The sequence below is a fragment of the Nannobrachium achirus genome (genome assembly GCF_963921795.1).
Source record: "Nannobrachium achirus genome assembly, chromosome: 13".
Lineage (NCBI taxonomy): Eukaryota > Metazoa > Chordata > Actinopteri > Myctophiformes > Myctophidae > Nannobrachium > Nannobrachium achirus.
This window is the reverse complement of record NC_137833.1, coordinates 6,892,701-6,911,633: the sequence shown is the minus strand read 5'-3', so window position 1 is coordinate 6,911,633 and position 18,933 is coordinate 6,892,701. Positions and strand designations below refer to the sequence as shown.

Genomic DNA, 18,933 nt, shown 5'->3' with positions numbered 1-18,933 from the left:
CTTTTTGGCTGATTGGTGACTCTTATCATTATTATTCAAATAATGGATTCAGTTCTAAAAGGAGCTGGCTAAACAGATTATGTTGTTGTACATCCTTTTTTTGGATGGGATCAAAAGTAATATGTTATATAGCTCTATGTAAATGAATAATAGGACTAGTATTCTTGATTCCAAGTAATAAATAATATAATGTTAATACCTAATATGTAATAACCTAATTACTCTCCTGAGTAATAGTGCCCTGACCACAACTGACCTTAATTCCTATACCTTACCCAAACCCTTTGAACATAAATGTCATTATTAAAATACCTTACCCAAACCCTATGAACATAAATGTCATTATTAAAATACCTTACCCAAACCCTATGAACATAAATGTCATTATTAAAATACCTTAATAGTTGTCTATTTTAGGATCAGGTGTCTTCACACTAAACATTCTCTAAGTTCAAGTTTATTTATTTTCTCACAGGAAATAAACTTGAACTTGAACCCAAGCGGTTCCCTAGCAACCGACACATTGGCAAGTTCCCAAGTGTGAAGATGTAAACTGCTGCCATGGTATTTAGGCTACTAGTAGAGTGGCTCTCAACCTGTGGGTCGTGATTTTGTTTGGGAGGTCCCCAGATGGCAGTGAAGTGACAATTTGAGGACTTTTAAGACCTTTTTAATAATACCTCAAAAAGAAAGAAAAGAAAAAAGACCATCACTGCATCAAAAGTAATCCACAAAAAAACTGGTCAAACATTGCTCAAATTGTCGGAAAATCAGAAAGAGGCAACAAAAATAGCAGACTTACAAGCTCACAACTCCTCGCTAAGTATAGATCTGATATTTTCACAATATTTATCTGTGGAACCGGAAGTGTAATGCCTCAACTCCCTAAGTGATTATCAGGGTGGGGGGTCCCCAGTTCAAATATGATTATTTTGGGGGTCCCCAATTTAAATATGATTAATTTGGAGGGTCCCATGTTCAAATATGCAAGATCTAAACATGCAGATCTACAAGCTCGCAGCTCGGCACTTGGTGCCGGCCCGCGCTGTGAGCTTGTAGATCTGCTATTTTTCAATAGCATTAAACAATATAGGCCTAAATGGGTTAAGACTCTCGTACAATGTTGACATTTTCAATCTATGTCAACATCTACAGGAGTCTTAATAATATAAGGCTGTCACACCCTGGTTGGCAAACTAAGGTGTTGCTTAATGTGCAGTATATTATTTACCTTCAAACAGGGTTATCTTTAATGCTTTAAAAGTACAACACACTTAACTTTCAGATCATGGAGGTCTCCATATTATGAACAATATAAAGCATATCCACCCATTAATGCAGAACATGAAAATGTGTATTTGAGTCCTGATTCTCTAATGTAACGCACGCACACATTTTGGGGGGGAGCTTGGGTTGCCTTGATAATCACATTATAACTAAACATCTGGAGGACAATAACAGGATAATAACTTTGTGCACAAACTGGTGCACCAAGTTTTTTTGCTCTGAGTAGTCATTGCTATAAATAGACTGCATTTATATAGCACTTTTTCCAAAGCACTTTACAATGTACTTCACATTGACACACACACACACACACACACACACACACACACACACACACACACACACACACACACACACACACACACACACACACACACAGCGATGGAAGAGGAAACCATGCAAGGCACCAACCTGCTCACCAGGAGAAGTTAGGGTTCAGCAATCTGGCTAGCCATCGCCAAGGAAAAGTTCAGTCGCTCTTTTCACTTGACTGGCTGTTATTGAGGGGTTCAGTGTCTTGCTCAAGGACCACTGTTACTGCACACAAACACACACTCTATAGCAGGGGTGGGCAACTTTGATGATGGAGAGGGCCACTACATTTTCACACTCACTCCAGAGGGCCACAATGCATATTCTGCGACGCGTTTTGAGCTTGTAGATCTGCTATTTTTCTATTTTTGAATTGGAATCCTGAAAAGTAACTTTTTTTGTTCTTTTTTTAAAATGTGAAATGCATTTACAGTATATGTTCTTATGTTAACTTTATGAACTTAAATACAAATGCATTGGACATAAAAAATACAATAACTTTTGAATACTAGTAATTTAGCTACTGAAATAGATCGAAGTAATTAAAGCAGGTCATTTTTCATTCCAAACATTTTCCATGTTTGGAATTGTAACAGCTGAAATCAATAATATATCAGTACTCCATTATCAACCTGCGGGCCGCATAAGTGAAGGTGAGGGCCGCATGTGGCCCCCGGGCAAGTATTACAATCACAATATATGGCTTTTTTAAAAACCCGAATCTTATAACCACCACAAACAGACGCAGGCTGTCTGCACTTCCCTAATCCACCTGTGTACAGTAAGCCCTCGTTCTGGGCACCACGGCTCCAGGGAATCCACTACCTGGAAGTCAGTCTGAACAGAAGTGGTCTGACTGTACAACGTTGCCCTGCATGGGCCACCCAGCAAAACAAACACACTTTTAGTATATAAACCAGGGACGTGCTGGGCCCCTGATTCAGCCCCGGAAAAAGAGTTGTAGAGACCCTCATTGCGCGCTATAGAGAGACATCTCTCTCTATATAGCGCTGCTGCTACTCAAAGATTTGCCATTTCAGATCATGACAAGTGACAAGCCAGTGGGCCAATTACTGTACATGAGTTATATTTCGTCGTTGTCGGGTGGAAACCTTGTATGTCCAAAACCGCTTGTTTTGTATTTATCATTTTAAAAATGATTTAAACTAGTGAAAACAGCCGATCTACAAGCACACAACGCCTCACACCGCGAGTCGTTGTGTGCTTGTAGATCTGCTGTTTTCACTACTTTTGTGCGACGGCCTTGTTTGATGAAGCAGGGCTTTGCTTTGCGAAAAAAATTACAAATTTGAAACTTGGAGATATGAGGTTTTCTGCCCGACAGTGACGATTTACTTTGTTGGCTGCCCAGCCCCCAAAATGGAACGAAGGCCGACATTTTATTTTTATTTTTCTCCTAATGGCTCGGCCTGGACCGGCCGGGAATGAACCGGCCGTTCGGGAGTTGTCCCACTTTTCCCAATGGCCAGCACGTCCCTGTGTACAACGTTGCCCTGGGCCACCCAGCAAAACAAACACACTTTTAGTATATAAACTAGAACTGCACTCTGTCGAGGTGCCAACTTGCGCCTTGTACTGCCAGCAGAGCGTGCCATGAGGTGCGCTCACCACTGGCATCACACTGGCATCACCAGGAATGCTGGTCCCAGGGACGTGCAGAGAATGTTAGAGAGGCAGGGCCTGAAATTTCAAAAAAGGGCCTTTTGATGAAAATATAGAAAATAGACGACCTCCAAGCTCACAACACAGGCTTAAACACGGGCAGACACCGACATACTGTACATACGAACATATGTACACATACATACGCAGCCGTACGCAGAACTTGCACACTCTGCCGACGCAAGTAATAAGAAAAGCTAAATTAATCTTGAAACAATAAAACATACTTTTTTACGTATACTGCTATGCACATTCCTTATAAAAGTGATATTTATCTTACAAATTGGTGGCATTTTGTCCCATGTGGCTTTGCCTCCAGAAAGCCGCCCCCCCACCCCCCACCCCCCAGACAATAGGACCCACATTCTGGCCCCATCTCATGGGACATGCAGACATGTCTGGTCATATACTGTATCCTTCTTTTTCTTTTCTTCTTTAATGAAACGGCTGGTGTGTGAGCTGTGAGGTCCAGAAAGGTAGTCAGTTGCCTGAGGACACACCAGCCCATAGATGTTATCATGATTAAGTCAAAGAAAAGGGGGGGCAGTGCTTGTTCTCCATGTTTAGTCCTGGAAGCTATCCTTGACCTCAAAGGCTCCATTCAGCCTGGGAGGGAATGAGATGAAAGAAAGCCGTTATTCCCCCTGGATGAGCAGTAGTTGTTTGGTTTACCATGTGGGAGACTCGGGGTTTGAATCCAGGAGGTTACACATGCAATGGAGAAACACCCGAATTAATTTCTACTGGTCATTTTTTTTTTTTTTTTTTAAATCAGATGGTATTGTAGGAGTCCTAATCACAGGAAAATGTCATGTTAAAAAATTAATAATGTTTTTGTAAGGTTTTATAGCCATAAATCATAGGGAAACTAGGTAACTTTAAGACTATTTTAAATATCGTCGTTGTCAGGTGAAAACCTTGTATGTCCAAAACCGTTCGTTTTGCATTTATCATTTTTAAAATGATTTAAACTAGTGAAAACAGCCAATGTACAAGTGTGTGCTCGTAGATCTGCGGTTTTCGCTACTTTTGTGCGATGGTCTTGTGCAATGAAGAAGGGCTTTACTTTGCGAAAGAACGTACAAATATGAGATATGAGATACGAGTTTTCTACCCGACAACGATGATATTTATGTCTATAATTTTTTTTGCGGTCATTTCCCGTTATCAGTCACTATATTATTGTGCTGGGGTGTTTCCTTGCAGAAAGACACAACCCCCTGGCTGTATTTTCTCAGCCAGAGCTCTTAATTGCTCCCTTTGAACTTCAAAGGGGTTGTGCACTGAGGTAATTGATCGGGCCGCAAAAGTGTCAAGTGCTCGTTAGTGATCTCTCTTCATCAATGAAAGCATCAAAGACAACAACCTGTTTGATGCCTGTCATAGAGGGGAGGGGGAGGGGGGAATGTAAATGGTAAATGGTGCATTTATATAGTGCTTTTATCTAAGACGCTTTACAGAGATTTTGTATTACATTCACCCATTCACACACACATTCATACACCGATGGCAGAGGAAACCATGCAAGGCACCAACCTGCTCACCGGGAGCAACTAGGGGTTCAGAGTCTTGCTCAAGGACTCTTCGACATTAACTCAGGGGGAGCCCGGATCCGAACTGGGAACCCTTCGTGTTCTAATGTCGGTTTCTCTACCCCTGAGCTATGCCGCCCCAAAATGTGTTTGTATACACACAGACTTGCCTAGTTCCCCTTTAATTTAGTCTTTAGTTATTTTTTTATGTTTTACATGTTTTCATGACAACATGTGTGTCCTTCACAGAGAGATGGGCCTCCTGCGGCTGCTGAAGTCTCAGTTCCTGTGCCACCTTTTCATCTGCTGTGTGTTTCTGCTCAGCGGCCTCACGGTCAACCTCCTGCAGGTTAGGGCTGGGCCATATGGTGATAAATATCGTTGAGACGATACAGTGTCTCCACGATATGCCTTTTCAGAGATATCGTACACTGTATATCGTGGTACAATGAGGGAGAGCCTTATAAAAAAGGCTGTCGTATTGTTAATACAGAGATTCATTGCAGAATTCGTTTAAACCTGCATTTTGGTCTAAATCAGTAGTTTTTAAAATGCCACTGATCTAAATGGTCTAGTATACTCTTTTGTTTCCTTTATTTTTTTATTTTTTTTACCTTGTAGGTGGTTGTACTGTTAAGTAACCTGAAAAATAACCATGAAAACCAACATAAAAAGAATCGTGATAAGATTGAGTATCGTGATACCGCTTGGAAAAATATCATGATATTGAATCTTTCCATCTGCCCCCCCCTCCTGCAGGTGTGTACTCTGCCGTTGTGGCTCCTGGACAAACAGCTGGCCAGGAGGCTCAACTGCAGACTGGGATACTGCGTCTCCAGCCGTGAGTACAGCCTGCTCCAGGATTTCCCAAAGTGGGAGGGTGCCGTTATGCCAGTCCAGGGGTGCCACAGAATAGTTTGATGATATTTTGGAATTCATCAATATCACTACATCAATATCACTACATCAATATCACTACATCAATATCACTACATCAATATCACTACATCAATATCACTACATCAATATCACTTAAAAACAGACTTGATTTGCACTGTACTTGAGTTATTTTTCCATCTACTGTACAGCCGCTTGTAGATCGGCTATTTTTGGTGAACCTTCCCCCCGGAATAGGCATGCTGTGGTTCAAGTGGTTAAACGTCAAGTATAAAAGTTATTTTCAGTCAGTTCTGATGGAAACGGATATATCTTCCAATATGATGTAAGATTATAGAAATGTACAGTGTGATTCAGGGGTGCTGTGGATGAAAATGTTATTTACAGGGGTGACCTTTGTGAAACCCCCTGGCATACTCACTCCCTGCCAGTCAGCTGACAACAAAGTCTGTGACTTATCAAATCTCGTTCTAAGATAGGATTGGGTCGGTCCTGTGTCTGTCCTGCCAACAGACAAGCGTATATTAAGTATTACAGTACTTAATATGGATAAGGAAACTGTTTTCAGTTGATTTGTAACCTTTGCAATCCCTGCATTTGTGTCAACAGACCATTTGTGTCTTCTTGTTAAACATGATTGACTTATACTTGTATGATGATGTGGCTCACTGAAAATAGTTAATCTACAAGCTCACAGTGCTTTGCGACGCAATGTGTTGTGTGCTTGTACATTGGTTATTTTTGGCACAGAGTATATTAACCATTAATTAAGTAGAACTTACTATATTATGTGCCTTTTCTTTAACCCCAGAGATGGTGGCGCTCCTGGAGTGGTGGTCGGGAACTGAATGCACGCTCTACACGGACCCCAACAACTACCCACTGTATGGGAAAGAAGATGCCATAGTGGTGCTCAACCACAGCTTTGAGATCGATTTCCTGTGTGGTTGGACCTTCTGCGACAGATTCGGCGTTCTCGGGGTGAGGGCAAATCATTGGTTAGATACATCTACTGGTCTCCTAATAGTCCAGTTCAATATTTCCAAAACTGAAGGTTCGTTCAAATTGTCAGGGGATTAGGAAAATTATATGTTTTTGTAGACTTCAGAGTATAACAAATCAGAAAATCCATGTTTCTTTTTGCAAAGATCCTTGGGGAATTTTTGACAGCTGCTGAAAGTTTGGGTCCCATTAACTTTACTATACAGGAAATAAATCTGCTTTAAGTAACATGTGAGGGGTCAAACTATAGGGTTTTTCTTTTTTCATTATTCTGAATCCATTGCAAGCATTTGCTTTGCACAAATAAACATTCCTTGGGCTAAAAACGCCCCCACAAAACTATGGATTAGTGACGAGTCATCTCTTTTCACAGTTTTGTGGAAAAACAAATGCTTGCAATGGATTCGGAATCATGATTTTATGATTTGTTACACTCTGAAGTTTCCAAAAATGTATAGTTTTCCTAATCCCCCGAATATTTAAACGACATTACACAAGTGACTGGACAATAACTAGAGTATACATTTTGGTGTCCTCCTCCTTCGACTCTTCTAATCAGCTTTAAAACCCATTCAGAACGGGTACACATTATTGTGTATCATTATTTTATGCTTTAACTATTGAAAAATAGCAGATATACAAGCTCACAGCGCGGCACCGAGTGCCGCGCTGCGAGCTTGTAGATCTGCTATTTTTTAAAAGTCGTGAAAATTTAAATTATGACCCGATTCTATAAGTGTCTTTTGAATCCTTCTAAGGTTTTTTTAAAAACCTATGTTTCTATGTCAGCAATCTGGCCAGCCATCGTCAAAGAAAAGGTCCTTTTCACTTAACTGGAGCTCAGTTGGTCTGTTCTTGAGAGACTACTGTGTCAGTGGTTCTCAAACCTTTTCATGTGAAGGACCCCCAAAATGATAACAAAATATTTAGTTCCAGGGACCCCCCAGAAGCAAAATTTGAGTTACAAACGTTCGCTTTGAAAATAGATGTATTCAAAGATTTGCACACATTTTCAAAAATAACAGATCTACAAGCTCACAGCGCGGCACTCGGTGCCGCGCTGTGAGCTTGTATATCTGCTATTTTTCACTGGTTAAAGCATTCAATAATTCTAGGCCTAATGTAAACTTCTTTCAGAGTTCCAAAGTGTTAGCCAAGAAGGAGCTGGCGTACGTGCCTGTGATCGGCTGGATGTGGTATTTCCTGGAGATAGTGTTCTGTAAGAGGAAATGGGAGGAAGACAGAAGAACGGTGGCTGAGAGTCTTCAGAAGCTGCAGGATTATCCAGAGCACTTCTGGGTGAGACTCAGTGCCGGCGGGATTTTAGGGTTCCCACACATCTTTACCAATTAATTTCTTTTCCAAAACTTTTCCAGAATATTTAACCCGATTTCCAGGACTATATAACAATAATTCAGCTCAATAACGAGTCGCTTACTCCTATGCACATTGCACAATGCCCAAAGACAGGTAGTGTATGCCAGTGGTTCTCAACCTTTTCAGGCCGTGACCCCCGAAATAATCATATTTGAAGAGAGTTGAGGAATTTTGTATAACACGGTTTTATTGTGAAAATAGCCGATCTACATGCTCACAACGCCTCGCGTTGCGAGGCGTTGTGAGCATGTAGATCTGCTATTTTCACAATTTCTGCCTCTGATATTTGACAATTTGGCCAATGTTTAATTTGTAATTTCAGTATAAAAAAAATCAATAACGAAAGACAATGCATAGTTATTTTTTCCAGTACCTACCAGGACCCTTGATCAATTCCAAAACTTTTACAGTACTGGAAAAATATTTTTCTAAATTCAAAATATTTCCAGGAATCTCATGACCGTGGGAACCCTGGATTAAAACAAGATAAACTGATTATGTCATTTCTAGGGATGGGACAATAATCGCTATCATCATTTATCGTGATAAAAAAACACTCACAATATTTGTATTGTGGAGATTTAATTTATCGTGAATTTGTCCTCCTTCATGCACTGGGAACAATTCACCTTTTATTTTCCCGTGCTGCATATTTGGTACCATTTAGCCTAAACCCTCTATAATTGGTAAAACTGACTCTTTTTTTTCAGTCTCTACCAAATCTCTTTGCAAAAAATCGCTCACAACGCGTCGCAATGAGCTTGTAGATCTGCTATTTTTGGGGCAAATGTTCCACCCCAGAATAATAATGGATGTTGGGGATATTTTGATTATCGCGATAATATCGTAAACCGCTATTATTTCGTTCACGAATAATCGTGACACAGACATCGTCCCATCCCAAGTCATTTCATCATCAGAATGGCATATCACCCTATAGGCCTATATGTTTGGGGATTGTGTTATTAATGATAATGAGCCATCTCATTTCCTGGGGGCCATGCAGTTCTTGCTGTTCTGTGAGGGGACCCGCTTCACCCCCCAGAAGCACCAGGTCAGCATGCAGGTGGCAGAGAGCAAAGGTCTGCCCCGGCTCAAGCACCATCTCCTGCCCCGGACCAAAGGATTCTGGGTGACCGTGCAGAACCTCAGAGGGAAAGGTGAGTTCTGATTCACCATGCAGAACCTCAGAGGAAAAGGTGAGTTCTGATTCACCGTGCAGAACCTCAGAGGAAAAGGTGAGTTCTGATTCACCGTGCAGAACCTCAGAGGAAAAGGTGAGTTCTGATTCACCGTGCAGAACCTCAGAGGAAAAGGTGAGTTCTGATTCACCGTGCAGAACCTCAGAGGGAAAGGTGAGTTCTGATTCACCATGCAGAACCTCAGAGGAAAAGGTGAGTTCTGATTCACCGTGCAGAACCTCAGAGGGAAAGGTGAGTTCTGATTCACCGTGCAGAACCTCAGAGGGAAAGGTGAGTTCTGATTCACCGTGCAGAACCTCAGAGGAAAAGGTGAGTTCTGATTCACCATGCAGAACCTCAGAGGAAAAGGTGAGTTCTGATTCACCGTGCAGAACCTCAGAGGGAAAGGTGAGTTCTGATTCACCGTGCAGAACCTCAGAGGAAAAGGTGAGTTCTGATTCACCATGCAGAACCTCAGAGGAAAAGGTGAGTTCTGATTCACCGTGCAGAACCTCAGAGGGAAAGGTGAGTTCTGATTCACCGTGCAGAACCTCAGAGGAAAAGGTGAGTTCTGATTCACCATGCAGAACCTCAGAGGAAAAGGTGAGTTCTGATTCACCGTGCAGAACCTCAGAGGAAAAGGTGAGTTCTGATTCACCGTGCAGAACCTCAGAGGAAAAGGTGAGTTCTGATTCAGAGGGAAAGGTGAGTTCTGATTCACCATGCAGAACCTCAGAGGAAAAGGTGAGTTCTGATTCACCGTGCAGAACCTCAGAGGAAAAGGTGAGTTCTGATTCACCGTGCAGAACCTCAGAGGAAAAGGTGAGTTCTGATTCACCGTGCAGAACCTCAGAGGAAAAGGTGAGTTCTGATTCACCATGCAGAACCTCAGAGGGAAAGGTGAGTTCTGATTCACCGTGCAGAACCTCAGAGGAAAAGGTGAGTTCTGATTCACCGTGCAGAACCTCAGAGGAAAAGGTGAGTTCTGATTCACCGTGCAGAACCTCAGAGGAAAAGGTGAGTTCTGATTCACCGTGCAGAACCTCAGAGGAAAAGGTGAGTTCTGATTCACCGTGCAGAACCTCAGAGGGAAAGGTGAGTTCTGATTCACCGTGCAGAACCTCAGAGGGAAAGGTGAGTTCGTCCATTCTGATGAATCCACATCAAATGTTTAATCGGTCAGGAGTATCAGTTATTATTACGCATCATTACTTTAACCATTATTTTATGCTTTAACTATTAAAAAATAGCAGATCTACAAGCTCACAGCACGGCGCCGAGAGTGTGTCACGCTGCAAGATTTTTGAAGAATCATGAAAATGTATGTTTCTATGTCTGTGGTTCTCAAGCTTTTTCATGTCAAGGACCCCCTAGAATTACATGTATTTGGCCGCCAACCCCATCTCGAAATATTATGTGTCAGGGAGGGACCCCCCTAAAGCAAATATTTGAGTTACAAATGTTCGCTTTAAAAAAGATATACCGTACATCTATTCAAAAATAGCAGATCTACAAGCTCACAGTGTGGCACTCTGTGGCACCCTGTGAGCTTGTATCTGCTATGTTTTCATAGCTAAAGCATAAATACTGGTCAAAGCGGGCTCCAGGTCTTTAACGGTGCTCTCTCTGTCTCGTGCAGTCGCTGCTGTGTACGATTCCACGCTGAACTTCAGAGACAACCAAGTTCCGACCTTGTTGGGCGTTCTTAACGGGAAAAAGTATCACGCCGACTTATACGTGAGGTATTAACACACATTACACTTGACTTTTGAATGCATTTTGACAAGTGATGTAAAGTAACTGAGTACATTTACTTAAGTAATGTACTTTTTCAGTACAATTTTGATGTATTTGTACTTTATTTGAGTAATTGCAATTTCCAATACTTTTACTTCTACTCCACTACATCTAGGATCAAAATATTGTACTTTACTTCACTAAATGTATTTGAAAACTTTAGTCATTGTTACTTTACAGGTATAAATTATAATATAAAAAAAACATACATGAACCACTTTAGCCATATTTTATACCTTGGCTATTTGAAAATAGCCGATCTGCAAGCTCACAACGCGTCGCATCGCGACGCGTTGTGAGCTTGTAGATCAGCTATTTTCAAACATTTTGTACTTTTTGGTACATAAGCATATTTTGATGCCAATATCTTCGTACTAATGCACTTCATACTCAAGTACATTTTGAATTCTGGACTTTTACTTGTAACGGAGTACTTCTACATTGCTGTATTGATACTTTTACTCAAGTGAAAAAAAGCATAGTACTTTTTCCACCACTGCATTTTGACACAAAGGGTCGGGTTTGTTTTCCGGTATCCGGTCGACTCGCCAAGTCGCCAACTTAGCGGGACATGTCGCCAAAGTCAGGTCGCCAACCAGTCGTGGACATCTCGCTAAATTCGCTGAGTCAGCTCGCCAACCAGTTGCGTGTGTGTAGGAAATGTCCTGTGAATGATACACGTTCATGGCGGCTTATTCAAGAGCACAAGTGTTAAAGAATGAAGAGTGACGTTTGGTAGAGTGTGCTTTGCCTGGCTTACCTGCAGTAATAGACTAGTTTGCAAATCCCGCCCCATTCTGCCCTGTTACTATGATGGGACATTTTCCCTGGGCAGATTGTTTTTATAGTGGCAGTGAATGGGATTTTTTTGTGTTTTCATAGCCTCATTACAGCTATATAAAGTACCAAAGGAAAAACATCTAGGTGATATTAATAAAAAGGGAAGACAAAGGTACAGTAGTTACATTGCAAAACAGGGGATTTCCCCGAAAATATATGTTTTAATTTGTTTAATCCCAGTGGGACAGAATCACTATTGCAGATTCTTTTATAGTGGAAGTGGATGGGATTTTTTTTTTGTTCATAGCCTCATTACAGCTATATAAAGTACCAAAAAAAACACATCTACGTGATATTAATAAAAAGGGAAGAAAAGGGTACAGTAATTACATAGCAAAACAGTAGTTTCCCCCCGAAAATATATGTTTTAATTAGTTTAATCCTCTGGATCAGAGAGAGAATAGTATAGAAATAGAAAGCGCATTGCATCTTGGGTAGGAAGAGGAGAACTATAATCTGTTCTCCTCACACAATCGTAATTCTGCCCATTTAAAATATATGTACCCAATCGTAACTAGTTAGACCATTGATAAGGTCCATGTGAACTAGTTTGTTGAAGCTTATTCATTATGATGAGCGTGATCGCTATCACCTACCGCGGCCGTACCGATTGCGCGACCGATTGCCGTGTCGCGCAGTGCGGACAGTTTTTGAAAGGCTGAAGCAACATTCTCCACTGCACAAACTCCACCCCCGATAGCAAAAAGTGAATGTTTTTTCTGGTTGGCCAGTCAGGGAGTCTCAGGGACCAATCAGAAGGCTGACAAACGGTCTATTCTGTCAGTCTGACGTCTCTTTCCGCTTGCAGGAGGATCCCTCTGGAGGCGGTCCCTGAGGAGGAAGCAGAGTGTGCCGATTGGCTGCACAAGCTCTACCAGGAGAAGGTTAGACGCATTAGACAAACCACAACGCACACGCTTGACTCTTTCTGTTTGAGTCACATTCGTTTTCAGAATCTTAAAACCTAATGTATAATCTACACAACAGCCTGATTTATGCTTCAGTGACAAAGTGTCATGTTTGTTGCTCAACAATAATGTGAGTCGGCTAAAAGAAGTTTAAACATGTTGCGTAATTTACAGGCATTATACTTTTACATTATACAAAACATGTATGTATTCGTTGTTGAAGAAAATCTAAAAATATATATATACTGTAATTATAATTTTCTTAATTTAGAGTAGACATTTATTTTTAGACCCTTTTTCTCCTCAATGTATCACTGTTGTTGTATCCTACTGACTCACCTGCAAGTGAGAAGCCCCCACCGGGAGCACGTAGAACCTTCGTCCAACTCTCCCCCCCCCCCCCCCCAATACTCCCCTATGACAGGTGTAACAGGTGGTTGATGGTCCGCGACCGATCCCGTTTGGCGGGATTCCCCCAGCCATGGAATCAAGGAAGTGGTCCGTTTCCTTGTTAGAATGTCATTTGCTTCACCGTCTATCATTTGTGTATTGGACTCTGCAAGTCTTCTACTGTGTGGTTGCTTTTGGCCACATGTAAATGTTTATTTTAGGTTGGATAAGAGTGTAAGAAATGTAAAGCAAAATAAGCGTTGTTTTATATTTACAACATGGTGATACTGCCGCGAGCTGTGTCAGCTCTCAGCTCTGGGATTAATCTAAACGCAAATTCACCTTGTGAAATGAAAGGTCCTATAACAATAAACGATTCACCAATCGCAGAGAACTGTTTGCACTAGTCACGGAACAGTGGCATTCAACAACAAACTAAAAAGTTGCTCAACAAGTCAGGGTTCATTCATTCATCATGGTGATGATTAAAAAGTGATAGCATGTATTTATGTTCAAATAAAGGCTTTATTTATACATAAAGAGGTATACATGAAGAGACAAAACAGTCAAATAAAGTCTTATTAAACTCTGAGCTGGCCGAGTGGCCCCCACTTGTGGGCAGGGACTTTACCACTGCCATACAAATGCATGGCAATGGATTGTGAAACCGTCAGGGTAAGTTTACTATAATCAATTTGTTGTCTTAGGAATGCGACAAAAAACTAAACAATATTATTGATCTCTAGTCTCCATGCATGGCGTGAGTAATCAATGGAAAAAAAGTCATTTTGGGGGTGAACTACTCCTTTAAGAGAATTGGGCAGAGTCATGGCCCTCATGGTACAACCGAGACCAAATCATGATGTCATCCCTGGTGTCTATGGTATGTTTGTGGTAACCTGGTGTCTATGGTATGTCTGTGGTAACCTGGTGTCTATGGTATGTTTGTGGTAACCTGGTGTCTATGGTATGTTTGTGGTAACCTGGTGTCTATGGTATGTTTGTGGTAACCTGATGTCTATGGTATGTTTGTGGTAACCTGGTGTCTATGGTATGTTTGTGGTAACCTGATGTTTATGGTATGTTTGTGGTAACCTGGTGTCTATGGTATGTTTGTGGTAACCTGGTGTATATGGTATGTTTGTGGTAACCTGGTGTCTATGGTATGTTTGTGGTAACCTGGTGTCTATGGTATGTTTGTGGTAACCTGGTGTCTATGGTATGTTTGTGGTAACCTGGTATGTTTGTGGTAACCTGGTGTCTATGGTATGTTTGTGGTAACCTGATGTTTATGGTATGTTTGTGGTAACCTGGTGTCTATGGTATGTTTGTGGTAACCTGATGTCTATGGTATGTTTGTGGTAACCTGGTGTCTATGGTATGTTTGTGGTAACCTGATGTTTATGGTATGTTTGTGGTAACCTGGTGTCTATGGTATGTTTGTGGTAACCTGGTGTATATGGTATGTTTGTGGTAACCTGGTGTCTATGGTATGTTTGTGGTAACCTGGTGTCTATGGTATGTTTGTGGTAACCTGGTGTCTATGGTATGTTTGTGGTAACCTGGTATGTTTGTGGTAACCTGGTGTCTATGGTATGTTTGTGGTAACCTGATGTTTATGGTATGTTTGTGGTAACCTGGTGTCTATGGTATGTTTGTGGTAACCTGATGTTTATGGTATGTTTGTGGTAACCTGGTGTCTATGGTATGTTTGTGGTAACCTGGTGTCTATGGTATGTTTGTGGTAACCTGGTGTCTATGGTATGTTTGTGGTAACCTGGTGTCTATGGTATGTTTGTGGTAACCTGGTGTCTATGGTATGTATGTGGTAACCTGGTGTCTATGGTATGTATGTGGTGGTAACCTGGTGTCTATGGTATGTTTGTGGTAACCTGGTGTCTATGGTATGTTTGTGGTAACCTGGTGTCTATGGTATGTTTGTGGTAACCTGGTGTCTATGGTATGTTTGTGGTAACCTGGTGTCTATGGTATGTTTGTGGTAACCTGGTGTCTATGGTATGTTTGTGGTAACCTGGTGTCTATGGTATGTATGTGGTAACCTGGTGTCTATGGTATGTTTGTGGTAACCTGGTGTCTATGGTATGTTTGTGGTAACCTGGTGTCTATGGTATGTATGTGGTAACCTGGTGTCTATGGTATGTATGTGGTAACCTGGTGTCTATGGTATGTTTGTGGTAACCTGGTGTCTATGGTATGTATGTGGTAACCTGGTGTCTATGGTATGTTTGTGGTAACCTGGTGTCTATGGTATGTATGTGGTAACCTGGTGTCTATGGTATGTTTGTGGTAACCTGGTGTCTATGGTATGTTTGTGGTAACCTGGTGTCTATGGTATGTTTGTGGTAACCTGGTGTCTATGGTATGTTTGTGGTAACCTGGTGTCTATGGTATGTTTGTGGTAACCTGGTGTCTATGGTATGTTTGTGGTAACCTGGTGTCTATGGTATGTTTGTGGTAACTTGATGTAACCTGGTGTCTATGGTATGTTTGTGGTAACCTGGTGTCTATGGTATGTTTGTGGTAACCTGATGTCTATGGTATGTTTGTGGTAACCTGATGTCTATGGTATGTTTGTGGTAACCTGATGTCTATGGTATGTTTGTGGTAACTTGATGTAACCTGGTGTCTATGGTATGTTTGTGGTAACCTGGTGTCTATGGTATGTTTGTGGTAACCTGATGTCTATGGTATGTTTGTGGTAACTTGATGTAACCTGGTGTCTATGGTATGTTTGTGGTAACCGGAATGCTCTCCTTAAAACACGCTTGCTTTAATTCTTTTCTGCCGACCTCACACCGACCGCTTGGTGGGGCGGTTCTTGTATTCTTATATTTGTTTTGCTGAGGATAGGGTTAGGCATAAGTTTAGGGTTAGGGTTTTACTGAGGTTAAGATTGTTACTATCAAAACCTCCACCGGCTGTCAGTCTGTCACGTCACGTCACACTTTTCCCCTACTCATATCTCCGCCACCGTTGCCCCTATCCATGCCAACTTTGAACACACACTCCTTGGCTACCAAACCACAACCTCCGCTCCACTCATTTCTCACATGGCCCTCTTCTAGCGCCACCATGAGGACGATTCTTGTAAAACACATTTTTGGACACAGATTTTGCCCTAAAATCACACAAAGCGGTACACAGTATGTCTACAGTCATGTCATCAACATGGAGCTGTCCCATTTAAGAGCCACCATCAGGCCGATTTTTGCACACTGCTCCTACAGATTTTGCCCTAAAATCACACAAAGCTGTGACAGAGTCATGTCATCAATGTGACCTGACGGTCGCTTATCTCCCTATTAGGGAGTCTTACTGGTATTCTTATTTGTTTCACTGAGGATAAGGTTAGACATAGTTTCACTGAGGTTAAGGTTAGGTTTAACCGTTTAGGCATAGTTTACAGAGGTTACGTTTAGGAAAACCAGGCAGAGACTGTCTATCCGCCGGATAGTCGTGAGGCGACTGTGTTTTGACTGTGTTTTGTGGCGAGTGGTCTGGTATTCATGTGTGTGCATGTGTGTCCCCAGGACAGCTTCCAGGAGCAGTATTCCCAGACGGGCCGCTTCCCTGGCCCTGTAGTGAGCCCTCCCCGGCGCCCCTGGGCCCTGCTCAACTGGTTGTTGTGGTCCTGTGTGCTCCTGTACCCCCTCGCTCTGCTCCTCGCTCAACTCGCCACCTCTGGATCCGTCGCCACCGTCCTGATCACCGTATGCGTCTGCTGTGCAGGTAGGTTCCATACGGACGCAGTCAGTGGAAAGCGCTGGTTCCCAAACAAGTAGGTCGGGACCCATTTGTGGGCCGCGGACAAATTTGTATGGGTCCCTTAATTTAAATTTTTGGTTTCCTACAGTTTGCTTTTAATTGTTATTATTTCAAAACAAAAATAAACATTCCCAAAAAGCTAACATTTTCATAATAAAAATAAAAAACTAAGAAAATAAGTAGTTGAAAATAAGTAGTTAAAATAGCCGATCTACAAGCTTGCGAAGCGTTGTGAGCTTGTAGATCTCACTAGTTTGGGTCCCCGGGCAAACTTCTAATTTCTCTTGTGGGACTCGACCTGAAACGTTTGGGAACCACTGGTAAAAAGTGGATCTCTGAACCGGCTTCTAAAGCTCGTTCTCTTTCGTTCCAAATAACCTGTTCCTCTCTTTGTCCAAACATTCTGTAAAGCAGCAGATTTGACAGCTAAAATGTAAGTTCAACTACTGTGCAAAGTATAACATATCTGCCTTGCATATTTGAGAGTTACTACAGGGGGGGCCGACAAATCTTTGCGTGATATGATCATGTTTTTTACATTAACCACTTGAAACCTAGCATCCGTATTCTGAGTGGAACATTAGCCAAAAATAGCAGATCTACAAGCTTGCTGCGAGGCGTTGTAAGCTTGTAGATCGGCTATTTTTGGCAAAGAGGTCGGTAGAGGGAAAAGAGCAGCAGACTAAAAGTATTTGACGGTTCAAGTGGTTAAATGTCTGAAAACATACATTACTCCAACATGATGACAGTGCTGTCAAACAAGTCTAAGCTGTCTAAGAAATCTATGAACATTTCTTTCATCTGCAACACTATTTTATACAATGTGTAGTAGTGGGGGTCCCTGCTTCATCTATCTCTCAGCTAAGGGGTCCTTCCTTGGCCTGAAAAGGTTGAAGACCCCTGAAGCCAGCAGCATTCTATACTATATAGAATATAGAATACACTTTCACTATGAGAAGGCATGCATCAATCTTTCATTCTGAGTATTTTCCCCAGAGAGAAACATTGTTCTCATCACATGATCTGCACAAATGATGTTCCTCTTATTTTGTTATTCAAAACAGTGAGAGTTTGCATACCTATCAGCTAACTAAACTCAGTACATGCCGTTCTCATCCCTGGCCGACGCTCCAACGTCCTCAACTCTTCAACCTGCTCTCAGGCTCTCCAGGCCGGCCATTAGGAAAAAAATCTAAATAAAATGTCGGCCTTTGTTCCATTTTGGGGGCTGGGCAGCCGACAAAGTAAATCGTCACTGTCGGGCAGAAACCTCGTATCTCTTTCGCAAAGCAAAGCCCTGCTTCACCATACAAGGCCGTTGCACAAAAGTAGTGAAAACAGCAGATCTACAAGCACACAACGCCTCGCGGTGCGAGGCGTTGTGTGCTTGTAGATCGTCTGTTTTCACTAGTTTAAATCATTTTTAAAATGATAAATACAAAACAAACGGTTTTGGACATACACGGTTTCCACCTGACAACGACAAAATATAACTCATGTACCGTAATTGGCCCACTGGCTTGTCACTTGCATGTCACGATCTGAAACAGCAAATCTTTGAGTAGCAATGAGGGCCTCTACAACGGTATTTCCCGGGCTGAATCAGGGGCCCAGCACGTCCCTGCTGCAGACAGACTTGCTGTCCAACTTTCCACCAGTCTGAAACACTCGCCTCCTTCAGACTCTACCTAACCCCCTAGCAGCACTCATTTTTTTCATTTGTAGCCTATTTTCAACAGATTACAAGGCCACATTGTGTATTAAAGTGCAATATAAAGCAACTTTTACTTTAGAAAGAAAAATCTGACTTGGTTCTCCCTGATGGTTTCAGTTTCCCTGGGCGTTCGCTGGATGATCGGCCAGACTGAGATCAACAAGGGCTCGAGCTACGGAAACAACCAGGTTCCCCTCAGGAACGGAGAAGCCGCGACCCACGACTGA

The 18,933-nt window shown here is 42.0% G+C and overlaps 1 protein-coding gene across 1 annotated transcript; it reads left to right on the top strand.

Annotated features, from left to right (window-relative positions):
• Positions 1-5,067: 5,067 nt before the first annotated feature.
• Positions 5,068-18,933, top strand: agpat4 (1-acylglycerol-3-phosphate O-acyltransferase 4 (lysophosphatidic acid acyltransferase, delta); the record flags this gene model as incomplete). Its single annotated transcript, XM_080740097.1, has 9 exons — positions 5,068-5,163; positions 5,574-5,655; positions 6,523-6,692; positions 7,851-8,012; positions 9,097-9,250; positions 10,911-11,013; positions 12,717-12,792; positions 16,758-16,956; positions 18,824-18,933. 9 exons carry the CDS (start codon positions 5,068-5,070, stop codon positions 18,931-18,933), a joined length of 1,152 nt encoding a protein of 383 aa, XP_080596223.1.